At 43.1% G+C, this 17119-nt stretch overlaps 1 protein-coding gene across 1 annotated transcript in view; it reads left to right on the forward strand.

Moving 5' to 3' along the window:
- Nucleotides 1–17119, forward strand: part of CACNA1C (calcium channel, voltage-dependent, L type, alpha 1C subunit) — a 779292-nt gene that overhangs the window by 583946 nt on the left and 178227 nt on the right. Inside the window, exons 15-17 of the mRNA XM_006862777.1 lie at nucleotides 5599–5673; nucleotides 8280–8370; nucleotides 16582–16608. Of these exons, the coding sequence (XP_006862839.1) occupies nucleotides 5599–5673; nucleotides 8280–8370; nucleotides 16582–16608 (193 nt within the window). The remainder of the gene's footprint in view (nucleotides 1–5598; nucleotides 5674–8279; nucleotides 8371–16581; nucleotides 16609–17119) is intronic.

Here is a 17119-nt window from a genome sequence, read left to right on the forward strand (position 1 = left end):
AAAATGGATTCCAGAGAATTCTAAGATAGAATCTCTAGTCTTCAGAAAGTTATCAGTGAGTCAGGAAAACAAATCTAATACTTGTGAGATAGCAGCAAACTGTAAGAAAAATAGGTAAACATTAGTTGCTGATGTTAGCAAATATTTACAACACTTACCACTTGTTCAGAGTTTTTTTTGCACATAGTATTTCACTTAATCCTTACCAGAATGGTTGAAATAATGGAGTTATTATCCCCTTGATACAGAATGTGGAAACCTGGGCTCAAAAAGATGAAATAATTCACCCAGAGTCACTTGGCTAGGAGCAGGTGGGACTGACTAATACTTGCATCCATCTTCTTTGATTTATTGAAAGTTCTCATGGACCCCAGTATTCTTTTGTTGTTGTTGTGAAGTGCTGTCGAGTTGGTTCAAACCCTTAGCGACCCTGTATAGGGTTTTTGAGGAGCAGCTGGTAAGCTTGAACTACTGACCTTGCAGTTCAAACGGCTTTGCAGTCTGGCGCATTAACCTATAGCAGCACCATACCAGGACTCCAGTATTCTAGGTGCCCTAAAAGGGGGACACAATGGACAATGGGGTGGTCCTGCAAGCCTCTGACTGGAAACAGACCTCCAGGAAGGAAATCGATGAATGTTGAATAGTTTGGGGACCATCAAAAATGCCCTGTCAAGGGTCAGAAAGTAAATAGTTTAGGCCTTGCAGATCACAGAGTATCTGTTGCAGCTGTTCAAATCTGCTGTTGTAATGTGAACGCAACTCCATAGACAATACATAAGCAAAATGAGCATGACTGTGTTCTCATAAAACTTTATCTACAAAAACAGGTGACAGGCTGGATTTAACCATAGGTCCCAGAGGTAGATTGCTGATCCTTGGAATAGGTGAAGGGAAGGTTGGCAGGCACTCCAGAGAGAGGATATGATACACAAGGGGGCTTCAAACTGTTCATGGGAGAATGGAATTAAAAGAGAATGGAGGTTTTCCACAAACTTTTCGAAGCCCCTTCAGAAGATTTGCATATATATATACATATACGTTTACATGTGTGTATATATATATGGTGTGGCACTGTAGGATAAACACTGGACCACAAGGTCAGAGGTCAGTTGTTCAAACTCACCAACCGTTTCTCAGAAACCCTATACAGGGTCACTATGAGTCAGAATCAACTCAACAGCACTTAACAACAACAGTAAAATGTACATACATGTGTGTATATATCTCTACATGCACATACACAGATACACATATGTGTTCCTGAGGTTGGAACAAAAATGGTATATTCAAGAGACAGTGAAGAGCACAGCCTGACTTAGGCAGAACTTTCGTGCACAAAGTAGCAGGAAATGAGAGTGAATAGATAGGATGAAGCAAGATTACAGGGAGTTTTGAATTCCAGATTAGGGTCAACCAAGTAGAAAATTAGGAATCCTTTTGCTTGTTAGCCATAACTTTGATTAGCACTCTGAGAAAATGAACACTAATTATACCACTCATCTGCAAAAATAAGTAAATAAAATGGGCATCTGGCCAAGCAAATGGCCAAGTTCTATCCCAGGGTACTTGGAAGCCTGGGCACTTGTGGCCCAGCAGTCTGGCTGGACCAGGTCTCAGCCGACTGACTCCATATGGCACCCACAGCACCAGGGAAGTTCAGGTTGAATGAGAAATGCCTTCAGCAGCTTCAGCTTTCAACATCCTGGCTACTGCCTGGGATGTCAGCCCCTGACGTGCCAATCCTCCTCCAAAGGTGGGAGGTCTAAGACTGACAACAGCTGATGAGTTCTCTGACCTTGGATAACAGGCTACAAGCTAAATTCCAGAGTAAAGACTGGACATTTCTCTTAGCAAATCTCAGGAGGGGCCAGACATTCATGCTGACAGTCAGAATATCACACAGCCCCATCGCTGGGGCAATGCCAAAGCTGTTAGGGGTGACCTCAAAGGTTTCAGAACCAGACAGATTTCTCCATCTCTTCCCCACGTTCATTCTTCATCTTCTCATGTGGAACTTTGCTCTAATGCTGCTCACTCATAATGCATACAAGGGGCTGAGACAAAGTGCCTCAAGGAACAAGGCTAGGTGTTTTCTGTGTGGCTGGTTCTCCTCTACCGCTCACTGTATGTGTATTTTATAGTGAACACAGTAAAGTAGGCATGAATCATGAATCTCTGCCCTGAGAGAAGGCAAAAAGAAAGGAAGCAGGTGGAGAGAAGGGAGGGAGAAAAAGGAGCAGGAAGGAAGGAACGCTAAAGTAGATTTTACTTACTATTTCCTTTATGGATTTACTACTAAGTAACCTGGTAGCGTAGTGGTTATGAATCGGGCTGTAAACCACAAGGTCAGCAGTTCAAAACTACCAGCTGTTCGGCGGGAGAAAGATGAGGCTCTCTGCTCCCGTAAAGATTTACAGCGTCGGAAACCCTGTACAGGGTCACTCTGAGTCGGACACCACAGCACATAACAACAACACCAGCCTTAGTGGCATTTGTTTTTGTTTGGGCCCTTTGCTTTAAGTTTCTCTGACTCTCAAAAATTTGCCAGAGTCCCTTCTGAAGTCAGTTTTTATGCATGTGAGTGGGTTTGGCCATGTTTGGGCACATATTAGATCATGTTTGTATCACGGTGGCTCCATGAGATCTAGTTTCTTAGGAAGGGAACCATGGATGTTGACACATTGGCACTGCCTGCCACAGATTTGCCACATGGACGTGTGTGTTAAGCAATATACAGAGCTGGCTGGGGACAGTTGCCAGTTTCATAGAGTTCCCTTCTATGAAGGAGAAGTGAGGCTGCCGTGTGTAATCCCACATGCTTTCTGTTGATCACTGCTGGGGAAAGGCAATCATACTTTCAGGGTTCCGCTTGGGGTTTTACTAGTTGCTGTTGTGTTGTTAGTAACTGCCATTGAGTCGGTTCCAACCCACTTTTTGGGATCTTCTAAGCAGAAAGCAAAAAGACAGGGGGACCCAGAGACCCATAATTGACCCCACGGTATTTGGTAACAGTGATGTTGCAAAGTCAGAAAGCCGACTTCCTCTCTAACCTGTATAGGGTTTCCAAGGAGCGACTGGTGGGTTTGAACCTCCGACCTTATGGTTCAAACTGACCTCACGGTCCAGCACTAATATTAACCCACAGCGCCACACCAGAACCTGGGATTTCACTAGAGGACTCTCAAATTTCCGTGGATAAGCCCTCAGAGAGTTTATAAACCCAAAGGTACCAGGGCTACCAGTCATCACAGGGTTTAGAGCTAGTGCTCCTACTCCAACATGATTCATGTGATTTCCAGTTTCCGGAGATTGTCCCGAGTTTGAAATGATTTATTATGATCCTCTCCGTAGCCACACAACTGTTCTCCAAGCAAGTCAAGGCAAACATTGATTACTCTTAGACAAAACTGTGCACACAAAGCACCATTCAAGCAAGAATGGCCACCAAAAATAGAGTCTTGGGGACACAGAAGACATTAATTCAAGGATGAGATCAGATTGATAACATGTGGTCCATGCACCTCACTGTGACCACTGGCAATATTACTAAACATACCTGCGATGGTGTTTGTTAATTACTCTTGCACTGTAATCTCATCTTCTTTGGGGATCTTCTAAGCAGAAAGCAAAAAGACAGGGGGACCCAGAGACCCATAATTGACCCCATGGTATTTGGTAACAGTGATGTTGCGAAGTCAGAAAGCCGACTTCCTCTCTAACCTCCTTGCTCATAAATCCATTCAGTAAAGCACATTTCTTCTATACATGGTGTGTTACCATGACATTGCAGGTGAGTAGGCAATCAAGTTTCACTTCTAAGAGCATTGAGTGAGTTGCCTTTAGAGAAAAGGTACAGTAGAGCACCTAAGTTCTTTACCATCTTTCTGCTCTAGTTTCCAACCAACTCTGCAGGCAGAGAAAGCATCGGGCTTTCCATCCCATCCATATTAAGTATCCAGCATTTGCCATTCTGAAACTTTCAACAGTTTCTACACTTGATTTCTAAGAAGGAAATCAATTCCTTCTCTCTAGGGCATTAAGTTCCTGAAACAATCAGCTATGATACTGCCATCTAATCCCATCTTCATCTGCTTCATTCCCTTAAGTGAAAGGTGCTTCTACAAACTAATAGGCATGAATATGTTAATGTGAACCCTGGTGTAATGCTGTAGGATAAGCATTGAACTACTCACCATACTGTGGGCAGTTCAAACCCACCAGCCATTCTCGGAAGCCTTATACAGGGTGGTTATGAGTCAGAACTGACTCAATGGCACACAACAATGGTGTTGTTGTTAAGTGCTATTGAGTTGTTTCTGACCCATAGTGACCCTGAATAGGGTTTCCAAGGAGCGGCTGGTGAGCTCGAACCACCAACCTTGTGGTTCAAATGGCTTTGCAGTCCAGCGCGTTAACCCACAGTACCACACCAATACTCCACACAATAATAACAGTATGTTAATGTACTACTCTACGGCACTTAACAACAACAACAATGTACTACTATCGAGAGATACTGTCATTTCATCAAGCAGCCTATAGTTATATGACTTGGCCTAAAAGAATGAATCTAATGGAGATCACTTTCAGCCATCAAGGGAAATTATTTAAATGTTTCTCAAGTCATTTTCCACACAGTGGCTGCCTCCTTTGCCCACAAGAAAGACTTGCACTGGTCAAATTCAGTTGTGCATTATGTTCCCATGTTTTTATCAATCTCTTTCTATTGTTTTCAGTTATTATCCAGCGATTTCTAAAATTAGTCAAGATGGGCCAGTATTGGATAAGGGGACAAAAGCTGGATAATGCTTCTGTGTAAAAGGTCTCAATGTTCAGGGCTTACCATCACTAGCTAGGGCTTTAGTTCACCAAGAAAATGACCTGAGCAGACACAAACTTGGGGACTCCTTTGCACATCCAAGTGAAAGACTCATGAGATGCTCATTTTACTGGCTTTGTTATCATTCTGAATTGAGACATGCAACAAGGGAAGCATAAATCAAATCATTACTTCCACCTCATTTGTCAAAGGGACAAGTAGATCAATGGGTTGTTTTTACCACCTGCAGGTGACACCATTGGGTGGTATGTGGTGAGGGAAGCCTTCATTTCATTACACTCAGAAGTTTTTCAATATTGTCCCATGTTAGGAAAAAGTCACCTCACCTGGTCACTGGCTGCAATTTGATTTTGGCAATGCTTCCACCGAACTTCTAATAGGGGCATGTCCCTAAACAGGCATCAGGGGCCAACAGTGTCTCCCTTGTAAGAAGACCCCTCCTCAAAGTTACCAAATTGAGAAGCCATTGTACATGGAAACTTCTGCAGGAGTGGTTCTTTCTCCCAGGGTTCATCATCCCTTTCATGTTGTTAAGTCATGTGATTTGGGGTTTTGGTTCTATTTTGTTATATTTTCTTATATGTTTTTGGTTTATTACTGTTTAAAAAATTGTTTGGTTTATTTTTGGAGATGAAAACGGATGTTCTATGTGAAAGCTGAGTTCCTTGTTTCTTTCTTTTGCCCGTGGCTGACTGCATGCTCTCTATCGATGTCTTGTTCCTGGTTCTTGACACTGACCATCTTGTCTGTGAAAGGAGGCACTCCGGCGGGCTTGCTTGATAAGAAGAAAGGGAAGTTTGCTTGGTTTAGTCACTCCACAGAAACCCATGGTAATGTTCCTTCCCCTGTGCTCTGTGTGTGTAAATGTGTGCTGGTAAACACCAGACTGGATGGGTGGGTATTTCTCTTGATGGTTTGTGAAGCATTGTTTATGTGTGTGTGCAGATATATGCATATATGTGTATGTGTTTGTTTGTATGTGTGTGTGTATTTTAAGGGGGATGGTGACCTGCCCCACTCAAAGCCATTGCCATCTATGGAGAAAGTCAGCCAACTTTGACAAGCATGCACAGCTGTTCTTTGATGGAACCCTTCACTTGAACAGTGCTGGCCAAGAGTGACATCACTATATATGTAAATTTTGGTACTGTTTCAGGCAATACCTGGATTTAGAAGATATACCTAATTCCAAGCCTAGTACCACCACCTTCACACCACTCCACTAGAACATAAGAGCAAACTGTCACAAAAGCAGATCATTTCTTATAGACTGCTCAGTCCTTCAAACAACAATGCCTAGAGAGGTAAAGGAACATTAGGTCAGATATAGCTGGAGATAAGTGGTTAAAGACTTCAGACTCCTTAGTTTTAAGTTGTTTTCATTAGTGTGGATGGAGCACGGATCCCTGGCAGGCTCTGAAGATCTGTCTCCCCAGATCCCAGTGCTGAAACTACTTCAGAGGGCTGTGACTCTTGCAAGCTCCCTCAGACTTGGAACTTTCAAGTGTGGGGAAATACTGTACAATTCTGAACTACAATTTTGCTACGCCACTAGCTTTCTGTCCTACCTCCCAGAGCCTCATTCAGCTTTCATCATTTTGTCCTAGGGTATAGAGTAAGGAGAGCACTGGTGGAGCGCTCTAGGATAAGCATCACACTGGTAACTGAAAGGTTGATAGTTGAAACCTACCAGCCCCTTTCGGAAACCCTATGCAGACAGAATTGCTATGAGTCGGAACCAACTCAACAACATATAACAACAACATGTATTAGAGTGCTGGTCAACACTGGAGCAAACAAGATGAGCATGGGCCAGGGGCCGTGATTCCTGTGCTCCAGCCCCAGTCCTGTGTGACCTGGGGTGTCCAGGCCCTTCTCTGGGCCTCCTCTGCCTCTCTTGTGAGGTGAGGGCAGCAAGTTAGAGCTGAATAGTTTCTAAAGTCCCATCCAGCTCTAAGCTTCTATGAAATGATATCTAGATTTCTTTTTACCCAATCTTACTGAAAAGGAGTCCTAGGTTGTAGAGGTCTCTTCTACACTGCAGTTGATTATATGGTAAGTTCTGGGATTTCCATTTGTACCTTCCATGTCCTTGAAATAAATCTCACCCATCTATCCAAAAGAAAATCAATGGAAACATCCATACCCATCAACATTATCCATATAACCAGTAACGTCTTTCCACGGGAACCTGTCGCTTGATGTCACATGATTCCACTTCATCTGATATCACACCCTTGCTAGTTGCAGATTCTATGGCTGCTGAGGGTCAGTGATTTTCTCACCGATGAGGAGTTCTGTTCTGATTGGAGTACTAAGCCCAAATTGATGATGTAATGTGATGTAATGACTATTCTAAAGAACAGGACTTGGCAAAACTAAGGAACTCATTATTGTGTCATATTTGAATGGCAATAGAAGGTAAAGAAGAAGAAGAAGGATTTTCTTGAGTTGAACTTTTCTTTGAAATAAGAACAAACATTAAAAGAACCCACCAAGCTGGTTTCCAAGGTAGAAAACTCCCACTGCTCTGGAATTCCAACACACTATTGCTTTGGAAAGAGTCTGGATGTTGACTGGAAAAGTTATAGTCAAGTTAGATGATTTCTGTTCCAACTCAACCTTGAGTTGAGACTGGAGTGTCAAGATTGCTGGAAAGTAGAGGAATATACCTGCAGGCTTTACTCAGGCCATGTATAAATTTAATTTTGTGGTTTCCATATTTATGTTCTCCATTCCTGATGTCTGCTGTGCTGATTTGAATCTTAGTGCATGCTTCTGGTCAAAAGCATTCAATTTAAGTTCTATTTCAGCTAAGTCCCTAGATATAAGAGAGTCAAGACCCAACAGATACTGAAGGAAAAGAAACCAGTCCTCCAAATCCAGCTGATTGTTGATGCCCGCAGCATGAATGCCTTTTCCACAAAACAACTCAGCGTGAAGTTTAGGGATGGAGCCTTAGAATTGATGGGTGGAGAGAAAAAGAAGAAAATATTTTCATGAAAGCTTCTCTTTTTATGACAAGCATTGGATGCAAATGGAGCTTCCACCATTGGGAGGTGTGTCTACTTACCTACATACGGAGGGCATAGAGTTGAGGGTAGAGAAAAGAAGCCAATAGTCAGTTTTTCCAGATGAAATGATCTTATCACCAGATGTTCCCTCACATTTCCACTAGTTTACAATGTCCTTGGTAGTAAAACTTACCATGAACAAGCAACAAGTGTATGAGTCAAGGAAATCCCTAAACCTGGCTACAGCAGGGCCAGGGCCTCGACCCGCTTACAGCAGCAGCCCCTGACCAGTTGGCAGATGCTGCCCAGGATCTCTGTTTTCACTGAGCCTCTGTACTGGGTGTATTGTGAACTAACTCTCTTTTATTCTTTTGTTCTCCCCGTCCTCAATGCCTTGCTCTTCATCCCTTTGACTCTTACAGTGAGCATGCCCACAAGTGAGACAGAATCTGTCAACACTGAAAATGTGGCTGGAGGTGACATCGAGGGAGAAAACTGCGGGGCCAGGCTGGCGTGAGTAGGCACGGCGAACCCAGGGGCTGGGGCTTTTCCTCAGGTACAGGCAGAGAAGTTGCATCCTGATGTCACTTGGGGCTGGATCCTCATTAGGAGGGCCAGAGAATGCAGGGGCAACAAGACAGAAACCTCAGGTAGTAACCTATATGGAAGTAAGGAGGGCCTCAAGGTTGAGTATGGCACCTAGGCATGAGGGTAAGGCCTCAATTCAGCATTCCTGTGAGGGTCTGGCTCTTGGATTTTGAGCTCCTGCTAACCAAAAGATTTGAGTTTACCCAGAGGGGCCTTAGAGAAAGGTCTAGAAATCTACTTCCAAAAAAATCAGCCATTGCAGACCCACTGAGCACATTTCTATTCTGACATACTTGGGGTCTCAATGAGTCAGAGTCAATTCAACAGCAATTGATTTGGGCTCATCACATCCAAGAAATACGAAATGTGGGGAAGGAGCTCTGAAGCCAGTTTCTTCCCAGCCCCTTCCTCCCTTTTTCACAAGAGATGACTAGGTTAGTCCCCCTGGGTCCTGCTGACCATTCTTTCCATTCAGACAAATGTGACCTGAGAGAAAAGCACACAGGTAAGACAAGACACTGGGAAGATGATAAACATGTTGGTTCTCACTGCAATTCTAAGGGAACCATTTAACAAAGGGAAACAGAGGTGTTGGCAATGCAAACTTGAGTTAATTTGAAAGCTCACCTGTTCTTAGCCTGTATAGTCAGTCCCCAGCTCCAGCATACGCCCATGTGTAGAGTCTACATGTGCCTGTCCTCTGGGTCAGATCCTAGTCCCTGTCTTTGATGTGTCAATGTCAACAGGAACTGTTCCTACCGAGATTATCACAATCACCCCATCTTAGTTCAGTCTTCAAAATGGAAATCAGTCTCTGTGAAATGTCCCTCTCCCAGAAAAAAAAAAGTGAAAAAGTAAGAAAAGGCTTAATTGCTTAAAAAATAATAATAAACAGGCTGATGATTTAATTACCAGTGGCCCAGAAAACAAAATGACCTTGAACATGAGGCCTCCTAGAGCACTCTCATTACACTTTTGGAAGTCTCCACTTGGGATATGGGGACTACAAACTCGCCTTAAGTAGGGTCAGTCCTAAATGAAATCAGTTTCTACACATTCTGTCAATGGGTTAGCATCTTATTTCACCCTTCCTCTTGCAGTGGCTCAATAATCTGAGTAAACCCCAGCCCCAAATAGTAAGCTATAGGTAAGGCTAAACCTTACCATTGCTATAGGCAATGCCAGCCCCAAGAATGGCCTCTGAACCAAAGGAGAAGGGAAAACAAAACTTCGGAAGAAACCATAGAGGCTCGTGCAGCCTCTATTTCCAGGGTATACAGGGCCTCAGTATTACTCACTCTGACAGTAGCACCAGGGAGTCTGTACTGCAGATTTCTCAGCATTGTTGGGAAGCAATTATTGTCAAAATGTGGCTAAAATACAGTGCTAATTACATTTTTAAGGAACAGTCCAAGGCTTTTTCCTCTTTTCTTCTGTTGGAATCATACAAAACAAGCTTTTGAGTTTCTGGAAGTCAGCCCCAGACAGAAACATTAAGGAAAGGAATATAGGAAGTCTTTGAATATCATCAGTTCTAGGCCTTTGGGTTGTCTTATCGCCAAGAAGGAGGCCTCTGTTGGGTGATCAAGAACCCTATATCTCTGGTTTTCAAGCATAGCCCAAGTGGGAGATCAGGAGGGAGTGGGGAGCTGGTACCAGGAGGACACTTGAGAGAACATTTCAGGAGCACATGAAAGCTGTGTTGGAAAGAGAACATGATGGTCCACAATTGAAGGAAGCTGGAGTCTCTAGTGTATCTGTGATGTCCTTGGAAGGATGCAGTCTTCCAGTTTAGAGGAGCTCTGTAGAGTAGTGTTCCTGTATTGCTATCTCTGTGAATTTCCACACTTCTTCACCAACTCTGTGTATTCAAAAGACCTGGTCACAGTGCCAGAGTTAGAATATGTGTGTAATAAATTGTGGTCTTCCTCCATATCCCCATACCCTGCAGACAATAATGGAATAAGACTCTGCCAACATTCCTTGTAGGATAATCAGCATGAGAACAGGCAGGGAGCTGAGATTGTCTGATGTTCTGAGGATAGAGTGATACACCAGCATGTTTAAGTTCAGAGTTAAAAGGCTTACGTAGGAAAATGAGCTCGGATGAGGATTTATACAAGGAGACTTCAGAAAGTTTATGGAAAATAGAATTAAAAAATAATGGAACTTTTCCATGAACTTTTTGAAGCCCCTTCATATAAATTGAGGGTGTAGTGGTTACAAATCGGTCTGTGAACATTAAGGTCAGCAGTTTGAAACTACCAGCTGTTCCATGGGAGAAAGATGAGACGTTCTGCTCCCATAAAGATTTATAGCCTCAGAAACCCTGTACAGGGTCGCTATGAGTCGGAACCGACTCCACAGCACACAGCAGCAGCAGCAGCAGATGAAGATGGCTCCTGGGTGGCAGGAGGCAGGAGATCAAATGGGCAAGGGAGGTGTTGAATAGGAAGGAACCATCAAAGTTTGCAGACAGAAAATGGCAATGGTACTGCAGATAACTTTGAAGTGGAGCTCAGTCTGAGAAGACTGGTTCTGCAGATAAGATGTAGATATTTCTAGACAGCAGGATATGGAGGGCCAAGGCTCAGCTCTGAAAAGAAACACACACACACAACTGAGGGTATCAGTTAAAAAATGATAAATGAAATCATAGAACAACAGTTTTTTGCAGAGAAGTAGATAAAGGGGTGTCCTAGAAGCCAAGGGAGAAGGAATTTCAAGACAGAGCTATCTATTTGTTCAATGGTGTGCCAAGTTTGGTACCAGTAGTAAGGAAAATTGACATCATCAGTGCACAAGTGGCATTAGACAAATAGATTGCTGTTGTTAATATCCATGGAGTCAGTTCTAACTCACAGTGACTTGTGTAGTGTTTCCGAGGCTGTAAATGTTTGCAGGAGCAGAAAGCCTCATCCTTCTCCCATGGAGTAGCTGGTGGACTTGAACCGCCATCCTTGTGGTTCAAAGTCCAGTCAGTGCTTTTCATACAGAGCCAAACATAGATAGAACATTACAAATTAAAATAGGGATTAAGGAGAAAACTAGATAGTTAATGTGAACTTAATAGCAGAGGTCACGAAACAGCTTACATTTGAAGAAATGTAATTTGAAGAAATTCTTACATTTGAAGAATTTAAATGTAAGCTGAGAACTGAAATGTTAACATAAATTACTGGTATGAAGAAGAAGGGAAAATGTCCCCAAAGAAGGAATTATGTGTGCTCTGGCCCTTGAGTGGAAGAACTAACAGAAGGCCATTGTGGCCAGAGCAGTGAGTAAGTGGAGAGTAGGGAAGATGAAGTTAGAGATTGGACAGTGCCTGGTGGACATCTAAACAGTTTTGATCTTTATCATGGGTTTAAGAAATCATTAAAGGGTCTGAAGCTTGTGGGACAGAGTGTGGAGATTGATATGGTTTGTTTGCATTCTTGAAGCATCACTTTGATGTTAGGAGAATGGGTAGAAGGGAGACCAATCGGAAGCTAAAAGAGAAGTGAAGCCGCAGTAGCTGCTTTATACAGGTACAAGATGATGACGATGATGATGATGATGATGATGATGACGACGACGACGACTCAAACTGGGGTCATGACAGTGAAGATGGAAAGAAGTGGTAGATTATTTGGGTATTCTGAAGACATACTCCTCAATACGCCAGCATACACTGATAATGGTCCAGATGATATCTCAGTGATGGAATGAGAGGAAATGAGTCAGCATACAACACCCACTGTAAAAACTAGACCATGAAAAGTGGAGGAGAAAATTGGGTAGCATAAAGAGGAGGTAGTGATGATGAAGGAATGAAGGGTTACTTTTCAACCTAGTAAAAACTAGGGCAATAAAAAGTCCAGTAAAGAGAGAGAAACTAAAGAAGCCAGAGAGGAAGTGAAGAAGTTTAGGAAGAAACTACTACAGGAGAGAAGATTGATGTTAAGGACATAGATTAAGGCACTAAATGTACACAGAGAGAAGAAGCTCATTTACCACTGTAACTAAGCGTAGTATGAAAAAAGAGATATGGCTTCAGGAGTCCTGGAGTCTAGCCCCAGTCATCTACCAACTAGCTATGTGATCTTGGCCTAAGTACTTCTGCTTTGATTCCCAGTCTCTTCCTCTGAGAAACGTAAAGGGTTTTGACTCATCATTGGCTTTAATGTGCTCTCAGTACAGCCCTGGAGGGGTCACAGAAGGGGGACCATTTTCATTCCTTTTATGTATTGGACTTCCATGTGAGATTTCATATGGATAAAGTACTCTACAACGTAAAAATTATAACCATAGGTCCAGATGATATCTAAGGGTCCCTTCTAGCTCATAAAGCCTATAGTTCTGTAGAAGATACAACCTCAGAAACAAGCTTCAATGAAGAAGGTCAGTGATGAGAGTCATAGAAAATGACCTCAGTCATCCCATCGTAGAAAGTGAAGTTCAAGTGTCATAGGAACTTGAAGGATAAGACAGAAGATTCAAGCTAGTAAGTCACTGAGAACCACTAAGAAGACTGCTAAGCAAAGCCACAATGGAAACTGGCATCATAAATGTAGAGTCAGCCTATCAAGACAATTTGACACAATTTTTGGTAGCCTCTGTAGACTGGGAGCACTAAAGCCAAACACTGGTGTGAACCAGTGTTGCCAGGCAGGTCCAATAGTAGACCCAGCCAGGATGGGAGCCTGCATGGTATTGAGGGCACTGTTGACATGAACGTGGACCAAGCTGAGTACTAGAACTCAACTCTGGTGTTATCCTGGAGCCTTAGAAGAGGGTGTGTGATTGGAAGGCTCTGGTGAGGGCAAAGGATACTAGACGAGGAAACTCTGGTCAGAGATGTGTATTAAATTCAACACTCAGTAGTTGAAAACAATGCTATATAATGAGAAGGTCTAGGATTTGACCTTCTTGTAATAATGGCTGTGGGTGGTGACGAAGTCATGGAGGCAAGGAGGCTGAGTCACAAGTGTTGTCATAGATGGTGGGTGATTGACTACAGTGCCATCTGACTTGTATTAAAGGCAAATTTGGGACAACTTAGGGAAATATTGTTTCACACAGCAGGTAGTAAACATATGGCGCTCATTACTGTAAGCTCCCAAGAAGTTCAAATATTTGTCAAATAATGGCAAGTGCAAATTGAGTAAGCAAAACAAAAAAGAGTTTTGGAGTCTGTCTCTAATTTTGAATTTTAATATCAGTGAAGAAAACCATGGTGTCCCCGAAGGTTTGTCTTGGAAGACTGGTCAGAAAAAATATTCTGTGTTGAATGAACTTCAGGCCCAACCAAGTGGAGCTGTTTTAATGGTCTTATGTCTTGGTTCATAACTTTTTCTTTCTCCATGCTCTTCTTCAATAATCCACTTAAAACACTAGGGAGGAATTGCCCCATCACTAGGATAATAATGATGGATAAAACCAAGAACGCTTCTGAGCAAGGTGTGCACACCCTAGTGTGGTTAGGAGAAGCTGGTAGTCTCTGCTGTTTTGAAGACTCTTTGCCTTTGTAAATTTCACTCTAGGAGAGAAGTGAAAACATGAATCCAAGACATACACATGCTCCCCAGTTGGCTTACATAGTGAGACAGACCCGCTTTTCCAAACACTGAGTCTATGGTCACCTCCCAGGAAGTGAGGCCCTGACCTGGATAACTAGAGTACAAAAGAATAAAAACATACCAACTTTTACAAAGAATTCTAACCCCAGCTCTCCGAGGACCTGGTGTTTTCTTTTGTATTCAGATAAATACCACATGAGCAATGCCTTCTTCCTTCTTGGGGATTATGATGATTAACATTTCTGTTGATTACTTATAAATAATGATCTTTTAAAAGATTTACCGGTCTTAAAAAGGAATCAGTGTTTCAGAGCCAGTGAACCTAAAATTATGATCACGATCCCCTGAGAACAACAACAAAATTAATTTGCAAGTATAGTGTCGGTGGTTATACATCAGGACTGTAAGTAAGTGGAAAAGGTGGTCTTGCTTCATTTCCTGCTGCTCAGAATGTGCTATAAGGCTAAGAAAGGACTCCTACTCATTGAATATGCTTAAAGTAGACTTCACTCCAAACTATCACCCCAGCTCAGTTCTTCCATGGGCCCACATCCCAGAGGCCATTCCCTTGGGCGAACTGAACATCCAGGCTTATGGAAACCCACTTTTGCTTAAAGGTAACCCACCTGGAGACAGCCTTAGAGAGGTGGACAAATGGTTTGAACAGAAGAGCACCCCAGAGAGGTTCACTGAGAAATTTCTGAGACGCATCCAGAGCTGAGGCCAGACTTTGGAAACAGACTAAAGACCAAGGTCATCTACTTTTGTTTGTTAAACAGCAAGGAGAAGGAACTCTGGTATCGTAGTGGTTACGAATCAGGCTGCTAACCTCAAGGTCGACAGTTCGAAACTACCAGCTGTTCTGTGGGAGAAAGATGAGGGTTTCTGCTCCCGTAAAGACTTGCAGCCTCGGAAACCCTGTGCAGGGTCACTATGAGTCGGAATCGACTCCATGGTACTTAACAACAACAGCAAGGAGAGGCAAGCCTAGGGAAGGCCCCAAGCTCAGGATGGCCCCGCTGGAGAGGAGGGTACTCCGGATTCCCCATCACCCAATTAGCAGCTGGAAAATATTTGTTTCCCCCATTAAACTGTGGCTCTAAATAAAAATTCTGCCCTTGGCTCCCAGTTTCCCTCCCACTCTCTTTGTTAACATGTGATTAAATCCTCCAGCCCTAGCAGGCAGTCTTTGGGGGTGGGAAAAGGTTATTAGCTAACGGTTCAGAGCAGTAAAGGCACTTGGCTCTGATCCTTAGTGCCCCAGAGATATAATTATCTCATGCACGATGGCTTTGCCACCTGTCACATCTTCTGGTTTAATTTTTTAAAATGAAAAATAACTAGAGGGGTTGGTGTTTTCTTCCTATGCAACACAGCTCACGTTGAGCAGAGCTGGGGCAGCACAGACTCACCTTGCCTGTTTTCTCTCCACATCTTTCCTTGTCTCTCTGCCTGTCTCCATCTTTCTTTATCTGTAACTGCATGCCGGGTCTTTCTGCTTGTCCATCTGAGCCTTGTTGCTCCACCTGAAATCTCTCTAATGGCCACTCCTCCTGTTAATAGTCAAGCCATTTCTGATTGGTTGCCTTCAAATCTCTTTGGCTCAAGGGCTTACATTTTTGCTCTCTTCCTCACTCTCCCCTCCTCTACACTTCATTTTACAATCTCCCTCCCTCTCTGACTCTCTTCTCCAACCTCTTACGCCTTCAAGTCTCACCTGAACTCTTTCTTATATAAGCCAGAGGGTCCCAGGCCTCCTTGAAAATCGCCCCCTTTCAGAGGAACCACCCCTTCCCACACAATGACCTTTGAGGTAGCCACCACCATGCCTGCTCTGTGTTTTGCCTAGAAGTCCCCCAGGTCTCAGGTTGCACATGCCTGGCAGAATCCTGAGATGCTCCTCGTAACCAACAGCTATTTCTGTAGACCAAGTTTATAGCTATTGGGCCAGGTTTGTAGATGCTTCTCCATTTCCAGCTGTCTCCCTCTGCCTTGTCTTCACTTCATAACCCAGCTTATGCTGAACTCCTGGGCATGTAGTAGTGGGGTCTATGCCCTGTGCTTCTGCCTGAGATTTTTCTGCTGGTGAGATGCTCCCATCTTCAGGAGAAAGACCTTCCTCCTCCTATGACTCTTCTTAGTAACTGACCAAGATGCTGTCTTCCTAACACATTTCTTGCTGGATGGGTCTTGGTAATCTGAGAACATAATACTGTCCCTCTCCAAGGAGGGCTGACACTCAGAAGATATATTTGTAGATGTAGCTTCTGGACCAATTCTCTGCCTTTGTGTTCAAACACACAAGCACACCAGGAAATACTGACAAATAGGCTTCTCTCTGTCCAAGGTTATTCCAGTTCATACCGCACATTACCTATAGACGAGAGGTCTTCAAAAGATGCATGGAAAAATGGAATGAAAAGATAATAGAATTTTTCCATGAACTTTTGAAGTCCCCATCTGTAGTTAGTTACCAAGGGCTTCAGTTACTTCAGACAACCCTAGAATTGTTGAACATGTTTTAAGTGGAAAAAAGTGTTTGTATATTATTTGGTGACATTTCTGTCTTCTCTTTCAGACACCGGATCTCCAAATCAAAGTTCAGGTGAGTGCGATGCTTTTCCATGTCCAAACTCTGTTCTCTGCTACCTTTGTGGATGGTCCAAGATAATATCTACTAGTTAGGGGGTGGAGACGAATAGGAGGCGCCCTTCTAAGGAGGTAACTGCTTTATTTTTGTGTGGTTATCAACAAATTTGGAATGGTTAAGAGTGCTGGCTGAGCAGCATGATGGACATAGGTCAGTGAATTGGACACATAAAGGTCGTTGAAATGGCCAGTGGTTTTGTTACTAATATATTCACCTTCAAGTAAAATAATCTGTGAGAGGATTGTGAAGTCAGATCAAACAAATACTTTGATTTTGTTGAATTCTCTGTGACTGTTCATCCTTTTGGCAACACTGTCTGTAGGCGATTCTGAGACAAAATTGGCTTCTTCCTTTACAAGGTGAAATCCAGGTTAGGTAGACATGAAGTGAAGACTTGTTACCTGCTTCCTGTCAGTGGAACACTGTGATATGAACTTTCAGTGTTATGGAAAGCACATTGTTTATG

The sequence above is a fragment of the Chrysochloris asiatica genome, unplaced genomic scaffold (genome assembly GCF_000296735.1).
Source record: "Chrysochloris asiatica unplaced genomic scaffold, ChrAsi1.0 scaffold00050, whole genome shotgun sequence".
NCBI lineage: Eukaryota > Metazoa > Chordata > Mammalia > Afrosoricida > Chrysochloridae > Chrysochloris > Chrysochloris asiatica.